The sequence below is a fragment of the Lissotriton vulgaris genome, chromosome 1_1 (assembly GCF_964263255.1).
Source record: "Lissotriton vulgaris chromosome 1_1, aLisVul1.2, whole genome shotgun sequence".
Classification (NCBI taxonomy): domain Eukaryota; kingdom Metazoa; phylum Chordata; class Amphibia; order Caudata; family Salamandridae; genus Lissotriton; species Lissotriton vulgaris.
The window spans coordinates 8,911,166-8,921,920 of NC_141685.1; the positions used below are offsets into that span (position 1 = coordinate 8,911,166).

Below are 10,755 nucleotides of genomic sequence, written 5' to 3' on the forward strand. Positions count from 1 at the left end.
AAAGTGGCTAGGTTTTCAGTGGATGGGTTTCTTTTCCAGGTTTTCTCGAGGGTGGGGCAGGTCTTCTTGGATTTTCTGAGCTCATCGTTGAACCATGGGGCTTTCTTGAGGTTTAACTTGGTAGGGTTGTTTTTTAGTGGTGCTAATTCGTCGGCGCTGCGGGTGATCCATTGTGCAAGGTTAGTGGCTGCTTGGTTTGGGTCTGATGAGTAGGCAGGGGGGTATTGGTGGAGTGATGTGAGAAGCTGGTCGTTGGTGATTTTGTTCCAGTTTCTGCGGGGAATTTGTTGTGGGTGGTTGTGGGTCGTAGTCTTTTTGTAGTTGAAGTGCACGCAGCTGTGGTCCGTCCAATGGAGAGCTGTGGTGTGGTTGAAGGAGATGTATTTGCTGGATGTGAAGATTGGGTCGAGCGTGTGTCCGGCATAGTGGGTGGGGGAGTTCACAAGTTGTTTGAGTCCAAGATTTGCGAGGTTGTCCAAAAGGGTGGTGCTGTTGTTGTCGTTGTTCTTTTCCAGGTGAAAATTGAGGTCACCAAGTAGAATGTAGTCCTCGGAGGGGAGGGCGTGTGGGCTGATGAAGTCAGTGATGTCTTCGCTGAATTGTGTGCGCGGTCCAGGTGGTCTGTAGATGAGTGGTCTTGGGTTCGATGTGGATCTGGAAGTGGAGGTGTTCGGCGGTTGCGAGGTTGTCATCGGAATTGGTCGAGATGCGAATGGTGTTCTTATGAACAATGGCAATGCCTCCTCCTATTTGGTTGGTGCGGTCCTTATGGATAATCTTGTAGCCGTCCGGGATGGCTATGGCGATGTCGGGCGTTGACGAGGCATTCATCCAGGTTTCAGTGAGGAAGGCGACGTCCGGTGATGTAGTGTCGAGTAGATCCCAAAGTTGAACGGCGTGACTGTGGACTGAGCGGGTGTTGAGAAGGATACATTTCAGGTGGTTGGTGTCAGCATTCTGTTTGGTGTTGGTAGATTTGGTGAGGGTCCTAATGCAGGCAAACTTGCAGGAGTAGCAGGTGAATGGTCCATGGGTGTGTCCTGGGGCGGCTTGGACGCAGATAAGGTGTCAGCCGTGGTTAAGTGCTGAGAGGGTGGTAGAGTCGTAAGTAATGCGGGAGGGGTGAGATTTGCGGGGACCAGGAGGTCTGGCGCTGGCCGCTGTACAGGCGCGGACGGGCATAGACGGGCTTACCTTTGGCGCGCCTTCGGCGCGACCGCTGCGCGTGGACGCTGCACGTTGGTTCATCGGTCTTAAATGGAGAGTGGAGGGGGGCGGAGCGTGGGAGGGTCAGCTGGGAGGCGGGAGCTGGGAGGAGACACGGGGCAGAAGTAAACAGCACAACAAAATGGCAGCGTAATCGAAGCAGGGGCACAGCCGACAGTAACACACAGATCAGCCAAAATACTGCAATGCAGGGCAGCAATAAATAAATATGCCAACGATACCAGGCGCTATGTTATCGTCGAAGCGCTCTTAGTTGCAGGCGATGTGGGGGTGGTCAGGAGCTCAATCAGGACAGGCGATGTGGTTATCGGGCAGCAAAGCGTCTCTGGGGCAGGCAGTGAGCGAGGGGAGCGACCGCTAAGAAGCAAGTCCAGACGGTCACAGAGGGAAAGGAGGACGGGGCTCGATAGCTATACTAGTGTGTGGGAGGGGCAGCTGGGAGGCAGGAACTGGGAGAAGACACGGGGCAGAAGTAAACAGCACAACAAAATGGCAGCGTAATCGAAGCAGGGGCACAGCCGACAGTAACACACAGATCAGCCAAAATACCGCAATGCAGGGCAGCAATAAATAAATATGCCAACGATACCAGGCGCTATGTTATCGTCGAAGCGCTCTTAGTTGCAGGCGATGTGGGGGTGGTCAGGAGCTCAATCAGGGCAGGCGATGTGGTTATTGGGCAGCAAAGCGTCTCTGGGGCAGGCATTGAGCGAGGGGAGCGACCGCTAAGAAGCAAGTCCAGACGGTCACATTGGGTGCATTTTAGGGCTCTAAAATGCCGGGGCTGTTTGATACCTGCCCTGAATGCGGAGGGAAGAAGGCGAAATCGGACCACCACGAGGTGTGCGTGGTCTGCCTACCGGCCTCCCACGTGCCGGAGGCCTGTGAGATCTGCAGCGCCCTGTCTTCGAGGACTCTGAAAGACAGGAGGAAGACCAGGCTGCAAGGCCTTGAAGAGAGAAGAATGAAGGCTGCAGAGGGGTCGGGGCTAGCTCCTTCTGCCCGTGCTGAGGCCTTTGGAGGGACCTCCAAAGGCAGGAAAACCGGCAAACAGCCCAGATCGCCGGCGTCGGTTGCATCGACAACGGCATCAAGAGGCATGACGGCGGTGTGTTCCCCCTCTCCCCAGGGCTCTGGGTCGAGACGTAGGGGTGGGTCTACGTCGGGGCTTCTAAATAAGCATCCGTCAAGGCCAGTGTCTACGATGTCAGTGTCATCTACGTCGTCTTCACCTTCATCGTCATCATCATCGTCGTCGGCTAGGTCACGCCGATGACGTGAGGACCAGCATCGCCGTTTGCGGTCACCGGAGAGACATCACCGTCGATCAAGGTTGCGGCGAACGTCTACTGGACCGTCGTAGTCCAAAAGATCGAAGAGGGCGACGACGAGGGATTCGTCGTTGTGGCGCTCGCCGTCGCGGCGGCGGCGGTCAGCGTCTAGACGGAGGTCTATGGCGGGACGCCATTCGTCCCAGTATCGGAGATCGACGTCACGGAGGCGGCGATCGACACCGGAGGGCAGAAGAGCGACGTCGAAGAGGTGCAAGTCGCCATCGGAGCGTAGCTGGAGATCCAAAAGGACCAGATCGGTCTCCAAACGACCTTCCCGCTCGCCTAAGCGGCAGAGAGTGATTTCGACCCCAGAGGGCCGTGATATTCCGTCTGGAGGGGCTGCGCCTGTACCGGACTCCCCTGCGAAATCTCAGGATGCTGGGCATGAGGATGTATATACCCCACCACGACCGCTTCCTCCTCCTCCATTGCCTAAGGAAGACCCGCCTCCGTTGCCTCCTCTTCCTCCCTTGCCACAGGAGGAGCCGAGACCGCCACTTCCGCCTCTGGGAGTGCCGGTGCCTCTACTTCCGGTTACACCGGTTCCGGTAGCCCCACCGCCGGTTCCTCCTCATGGATTTCCACCACGTCCGCTTCCAGAGGGGGCCCCGGTGAGACCTCCGAGATCTCTCTCCTTGCCTTCGGTTCCGAAAGGTACCCCTCGCCCGAAGCCGGTGGAGAGGCCTAGGAAATCGAGCTCACGGTCGCGAGGAAGGGACAGATCGAGCAGCAGGCGCCACTCTCGACACCGTCACAGACGAAGGAGGTCCTGTGACCGGACTGAATCCTCAAGCAGTGAACGTTCACGTTCTGTGTCGGGATCTCCCCTTACGAGGGTTTCCCCTTTGGATGACATTGTTTCATTCCAGGAGGTGTTGATGCGGGGGGCAGCGAAGTTGGGTATTGCTCTGGCCGTCCCTGAACAAAAGACTTCGGTCATTTTTGATACGCTTCAACAGCGCCATGTGACACGACCACTGCTCCCACTGGTCCCGGGATTGGAGGAACCAGCGATGGATCTGTTCTTGACCCCAGCAGTCACGAAGGCGGCTCCGTCACGGTTGCTGCGAAAGTATAGGGCGCCGGAGTCGGATCCGGCGTTCTTACGCGTTGATCCCCAACCGGACTCAGTGATTGTGACGGCGGCAAGGAAACACCATGCCGCCACGCCAACGTCGACGGTCCCGCCGGATAAGGACAGCAAATGGCTGGATGCGTCAGGGCGCAAGGTGTGCAGCACGTCTGCGACTTCCATGAAAGCAGCGAGCACCGCAGCCCTGCTGGGCAGATATGATAGGGCTCTCTGGGAGTCCTTGGAGCGGTTTGCGGACCTCTTGCCCAGAGAGAAAAGGGAAGATTTTATGGAGGTGGTCCAAGAAGGTATGCTGGTGGCCAACCAGATCATTGGCTCCGCGGCGGATTCCGCTCTCCTGGCGGCGCACGGCTACTGCCATGGTATCAACCAGAGACGACATGCGTGGTTACGGCTTACGTCACTCAAGCCGGAGGCGCAGCAGAAGGTGGCCAATCTGCCGTTTTCCGGCGAAACGCTGTTCGGGAAACATGCGGATGATGAGATGGCCCGGATGAAGGCAGAGAACGAGACGCTTGCGGCTGTGGGCTTGGAGAAGCCGAAAGACACTAAGAAGTCTTACCGCCCGTTCCAACGGAAGTTTGGGGGCCAGGGCAGAGGCCGCGGGCAGGCGTCGGGACAGCAGCAGCAGCAACACCAGCAGCAGCAGTTCCGGCGACCCTTCCAGAAGAATAAACAGAAGGGTAGAGGCGGCCATCAGTCGGCGACAGCGACGAAGGGCCAGGCCGGGTCTAGGCCCTGAGCTGTTACTTCCCCACATCCGTTACCCACTCCGGTGGGGGGAAGCATTCGATTTTTCCTGGCAGAGTGGAGAAAAATTACTCAGGACAAGTGGGTGCTGAATATTGTTTGCAATGGATACAGTCTTCGCTTCACGAGCCCGCCTCCAGCGATTCCGCCAGTAAGCACGCAGTTCCGGCTGCGAGAGCTTCAGGCGGAGGCGGAGGCGGATACCCTGTTGATGAAACGGGCGATAGAAGACGTTCCTCGGTCTCAGAGAGGAAGGGGTCTTTACTCCAGGTTCTTTCTTGTGCCAAAGAAGGACAAGAACAAGTTTCGGCCTATTCTGGACTTGCGACAAGCAAACAAATGGATTCGCAGGGAAAAGTTTCGCATGCTATCGTTGCATCAGATTTATCCTCAGCTGCAACGAGGGGATTGGCTGTGTGCCATAGACCTACAGGATGCGTACTTCCATGTGCCGATTGCACAGAAACATCGGAAGTTCCTGCGGTTCCAAGTCGGCGCCAATCACTATCAGTACTCAGTACTCCCATTCGGGCTAAAGTCAGCGCCCAGGACTTTCTCAAAGTGCATGGCAGTGGTAGCGGCACACCTCAGGAAGAACAAGGTGTTTGTCTACCCGTACCTGGACGACTGGTTGATCAAGGCCTCTACCTTCGCGGAAGCTCAGGCAGACTTCCAGAAGACGTGCGTTCTCTTGAACAAGCTGGGGTTGCACATCAACATGTCCAAGTCTGTCCCGATTCCGGTTCAGTGCATTCAGTACTTGTGAGCCTCCATCAATACGCTGTCAGCAAGTGTGTCTCCTTCGGAGGAGCGATGTCTATCGATCCTTCGGAAGGCTCAGGCTCTTATGACCGGTCCATCTGCAACAGTGAGGACGGTGTCTTCTCTACTGGGGTCAATGGCCTCTTGTATCTTCCTCACTCCTCATGCTCGTCTGCACATGAGACCTCTGCAGGAATGCTTGGAGGACCAGTGGGATCAGAAGAGAGGATCTTGGGACGACAGGATACGACTGTCTCTGCATGCTCTTCAGTCTCTGAAGTGGTGGTGTTCAGCGGAGAATCTCCTCAGAGGGGTTCCCTTCCACAAGGACATTCCCACGCAGACCGTCGTGACGGATGCGTCTCTCCAGGGCTGGGGAGCGCATTCGGGAGAATTACAGATTCAGGGGACGTGGTCCCAGACAGAGACCACATATCACATCAACTTCCTGGAACTCAGAGCTGTTCACTTGGCGCTGAAGGCCTTTCTTCCGTCCTTCCAGTTCGACTCTCTTCTTGTTCAGACGGACAATACGACCACGATGTATTATCTGAAGAAGCAGGGGGGCTCGAGGTTGCGCACTCTGTCCCAGGAGGCACAGACGATCTGGCAATGGCTTCTGGCCAGGGGACTGACGATAACGGCCACGCATCTACCAGGTGTGCAGAATGTTCAGGCAGACGCGCTGAGCAGGCTGCTTCAGGAAAACCACGAATGGGTCATAAACGACGACGTGCTAGGAGAAGTCTTCGCACGGTGGGGAACACCAGACGTAGATCTGTTCGCCACAGCAGAAAACAGAAAATGCCGAGACTTCGCCTCCAGGTACTACCAACAGGGGTCACTGGGAAATGCCCTATGGATCGACTGGTCGAACAGCTTTCTATACGCTTTTCCGCCAATTCCCCTGATTCCAGCGGTACTGGTCAAGTTGTCCCAGTCCAGGGCGCGGATGATCTTGATCCCCCCGGAATGGCCCAGACAGTGGTGGTTCACGGACCTGCTTCACCGGTCTCTCCTTCCTCACTTTCGGCTGCCGTGCAGGCCGGACCTTCTCACGAAGTTCGGGGGGGCAGATGGTGCACCTGAACCTCTCGTCTTTGAGTTTGGCAGCATGGCTCCTGAAATAGTGCAATATGGCCATCTGAATCTTCCAGAAGATTGTATGGACATACTGAGGGAGTCAAAGCGACCTTCCACTAGGACTTCTTATGCTTACAAGTGGAAGAGATTCTGCATCTGGTGCAAGTCCAAGAACTATGACCCGACGAAATGTCAGGAAGATGTCATCCTTCCTTACCTTCTTCACTTGGCGCAGTCTGGCCTTAATGTGCATTCCATTAAGGTTCATCTGGCTGCGTTGACTGACTACAGGAAATGCCCTTCACAGACTTCCTTCTTCCAGATCCCTGTGATCAAAGGCTTTTTGGAAGGCTTGAAGAAAGTGTTCCCTCCTGTCAGACTTCCTTCGCCTTCATGGGAATTGAATGTGGTGCTGTCCAGGTTGATGAAGGAGCCCTTTGAACCCATTCATAAGGCTTCGTTACAGCACCTGTCCTGGAAGGCGGCGTTCCTAGTGGCCATCACATCGGCCCGCAGGGTGAGTGAAATTCAGGCGCTGCGTTTTAATGAACCTTATACTGTATTTCATGCTGCTAAGGTTGTTATGCGTACTCACCCTAAATTTCTTCCCAAGGTTATTTCTGATTTCCATGTAAACCAGACCATAACGTTACCTACATTCTTCCAGAATCCTTCATCTCCAGCGGAAAGGTCTTTAAATTCCCTGGATGTTAGGAGGGTGTTGAAATTTTATCTGGATAAGACCAAAGATATTCGTAGGTCAGACCAATTGTTTATCAATTATGGCTCAGTCAGGACAGGTCTTGCGACCTCGAAACAGTCCATTTCTAGGTGGATTGTGTCCTGCATACAATTATGTTATCAAAAAGCGAATAAGACCTTAGGAGGTAAGCCTAAGGCTCATTCCACCAGAGGCAAGGCTGCTACGACGGCTTTGTTGCGTAATGTTCCTATTGCAGAAATCTGCAAGGGAGCCACTTGGAAGTCGGTTCATACCTTTGCTAAGCATTACTGCCTGGACACGGATGCAAGGACAGATGCTCAGGTTGGACAGGCTTTGCTGAGGAATTTGTTTGCGCAGTAGTGGTTGTTTACTGGGTCTCCACCGCCTGTTTTGGGGATGGGCTTGCCATTCTATTCACTAGATTATGACTATACACAGAGATCCCCTACTACAGAAGGAGTAGTTTCTGTCCTGTAACTCCAGTTCTGTAGTAGGGGTTTCTCTGTTATAGTCATAAGCGCCCGCCCGCCTCCCCGGTGGAGACATATGTTAAAGGATGCTATGCTACAGGTCTAGCGTGCTTCGCCCTCAAGAAGAACTGAAAGTAAGAGGGACCTGCAATGCATTCTGGGATACTGGGAGAAGTTCTAGAAGGTTCTCTTAAAGGCACAGTATCCTATTTAAGCCACATAATGGCAGCCTATGGGGTTTGTCTGTCCTTTCCTTCCTCTCTATGATTTCAGAGGCTTTTGCTGAAAAGGAAAGCTTTTCTTGGGGAAAAAGGCTTTCAAGCTGTGCTGTCTTGGTATCTGGTGGAATTTCTAGTTGAAGTGCTGGACAGTGTGGCCCTTTTGTAGGCTGCATTATCTGTCTTTAAATATTCTCTCTTAAGGGTCTATGCAGAGTGCATTTTTTGACACCTTAAGAGATTATTTTTATTGCTCCGGGGTCCGCGCTCATGAGCGGGACTATTCACTAGATTATGACTATAACAGAGATACCCCTACTACAGAACTGGAGTTACAGGACAGAAACTACTCCTTCCGGGACATCATCTTTCTCATTGAAACCTGTCTTCATCCACCACCACCATTGCAGTGGCCATCCCCCTTGCCGCAAGATTGTGTGCTATGTCAGGCTCCGCAAACCCGGAGGTAGCCTCGCAATCATCCACAAAGACGTAATCACCGGCACTACCGCAACGGTCAAACCAACCACGCTCATGGAACACCTGCACTTTGAAAAGCTTCTGATTATAGTTCATGCTATGCAGTATCTCACAGTAAGAAAACTGTACCAGCATATACAGGCTCCAGGATCAGACACACAGGGTCCAAGGAACAAGTAACTTTCCCAGGGGAGTAGATGCAGTAGGCAGTAGGACTGTACTGCAGCAATTAACAGACTCCAGAATCAGACACGCTTCCGTTTGATTGTGTTCATGGTTGAACTCTGCCCTGAAGAAACCCCTGTGAACTGTTAGTCATTTTCATCAACTACTGTCTGGGCCACAGCAAGAGATTCTGGACTCAGAAGGGGTCTTTGCACAGATCAATGTGAGGGTGAAATTGGATGCTGTTGTCCCCGGTTGTGGACGGTGGAGGCCCACCATAGATATAAGTGTGGGTTTCAAAATACAATTGCAAAAAGCTCAAGTCCACTTACCTTCATATTTCACCATCTCCATTTCAGGTTTCTGAGCTTTTACAATTTCAGTGTTTGTTTCTTTATCTTTTCTCATCTTCATCTCCTCTGGAACAGGAAGTTTTATCTCTCTGTGGACTCCTGCAGACTGCCCCCTCTCTGTGGACTCCTGCAGACTGCCCCCTCTCTCTGCGGACTCCTGCAGACTGCCCCCTCTCTCTGCGGACTCCTGCAGACTGCCCCCTCTCTCTGCGGACTCCTGCAGACTGCCCCCTCTCTGTGGACTCCTGCAGACTGCCCCCTCTCTGTGGACTCCTGCAGACTGCCTCCTCTCTGTGGAATCCTGCAGACTGCCCCCTCTCTGTGGAATCCTGCAGACTGCCCCCTCTCTGTGGACTCCTGCAGACTGCCCCCTCTCTGTGGATTCCTGCAGACTGCCCCCTCTCTGTGGACTCCTGCAGACTGCCCCCTCTCTGTGGACTCCTGCAGACTGCCCCCTCTCTGTGGACTCCTGCAGACTGCCCCCTCTCTGTGGACTCCTGCAGACTGCCCCCTCTCTGTGGACTCCTGCAGACTGCCCCCTCTCTGTGGAATCCTGCAGACTGCCCCCTCTCTCTGCGGACTCCTGCAGACTGCCCCCTCTCTGTGGACTCCTGCAGACTGCCCCCTCTCTCTGCGGACTCCTGCAGACTGCCCCCTCTCTGTGGACTCCTGCAGACTGCCCCCTCTCTGTGGACTCCTGCAGACTGCCCCCTCTCTGTGGAATCCTGCAGACTGCCCCCTCTCTGTGGACTCCTGCAGACTGCCCCCTCTCTGTGGACTCCTGCAGACTGCCCCCTCTCTGTGGACTCCTGCAGACTGCCCCCTCTCTGTGGATTCCTGCAGACTGCCCCCTCTCTGTGGACTCCTGCAGACTGCCCCCTCTCTGTGGACTCCTGCAGACTGCCCCCTCTCTGTGGAATCCTGCAGACTGCCCCCTCTCTGTGGACTCCTGCAGACTGCCCCCTCTCTGTGGACTCCTGCAGACTGCCCCCTCTCTGTGGAATCCTGCAGACTGCCCCCTCTCTGTGGACTCCTGCAGACTGCCCCCTCTCTGTGGACTCCTGCAGACTGCCCCCTCTCTGTGGACTCCTGCAGACTGCCCCCTCTCTGTGGACTCCTGCAGACTGCCCCCTCTCTGTGGACTCCTGCAGACTGCCCCCTCTCTGTGGACTCCTGCAGACTGCCCCCTCTCTGTGGACTCCTGCAGACTGCCCCCTCTCTGTGGACTCCTGCAGACTGCCCCCTCTCTGTGGACTCCTGCAGACTGCCCCCTCTCTGTGGACTCCTGCAGACTGCCCCCTCTCTGTGGACTCCTGCAGACTGCCCCCTCTCTGTGGACTCCTGCAGACTGCCCCCTCTCTGTGGACTCCTGCAGACTCCCCCCTCTCTGTGGACTCCTGCAGACTGCCCCCTCTCTGTGGACTCCTGCAGACTGCCCCCTCTCTGTGGACTCCTGCAGACTGCCCCCTCTCTGTGGACTCCTGCAGACTGCCCCCTCTCTGTGGACTCCTGCAGACTGCCCCCTCTCTGTGGACTCCTGCAGACTGCCCCCTCTCTGTGGACTCCTGCAGACTGCCCCCTCTCTGTGGACTCCTGCAGACTGCCCCCTCTCTGTGGACTCCTGCAGACTCCCCCCTCTCTGTGGACTCCTGCAGACTCCCCCCTCTCTGTGGACTCCTGCAGACTGCCCCCTCTCTGTGGACTCCTGCAGACTGCCCCCTCTCTGTGGACTCCTGCAGACTGCCCCCTCTCTGTGGACTCCTGCAGACTGCCCCCTCTCTGTGGACTCCTGCAGACTGCCCCCTCTCTGTGGACTCCTGCAGACTGCCCCCTCTCTGTGGACTCCTGCAGACTGCCCCCTCTCTGTGGACTCCTGCAGACTGCCCCCTCTCTGTGGACTCCTGCAGACTGCCCCCTCTCTGTGGACTCCTGCAGACTGCCCCCTCTCTGTGGACTCCTGCAGACTGCCCCCTCTCTGTGGACTCCTGCAGACTGCCCCCTCTCTGTGGACTCCTGCAGACTGCCCCCTCTCTGTGGACTCCTGCAGACTGCCCCCTCTCTGTGGACTCCTGCAGACTGCCCCCTCTCTGTGGACT

General features: G+C 55.4%; 1 protein-coding gene across 1 annotated transcript in view; it reads right to left on the reverse strand.

The window, feature by feature from the left end:
- Positions 1-8,663, reverse strand: part of LOC147736949 (GTPase IMAP family member 4-like) — a 54,067-nt gene extending 45,404 nt beyond the window's left edge. Inside the window, exon 1 of the mRNA XM_086953968.1 lies at positions 8,639-8,663. Within this exon, the coding sequence (XP_086810094.1) occupies positions 8,639-8,660 (22 nt within the window). The 5' untranslated portion in view covers positions 8,661-8,663. The remainder of the gene's footprint in view (positions 1-8,638) is intronic.
- Positions 8,664-10,755: the final 2,092 nt, after the last annotated feature.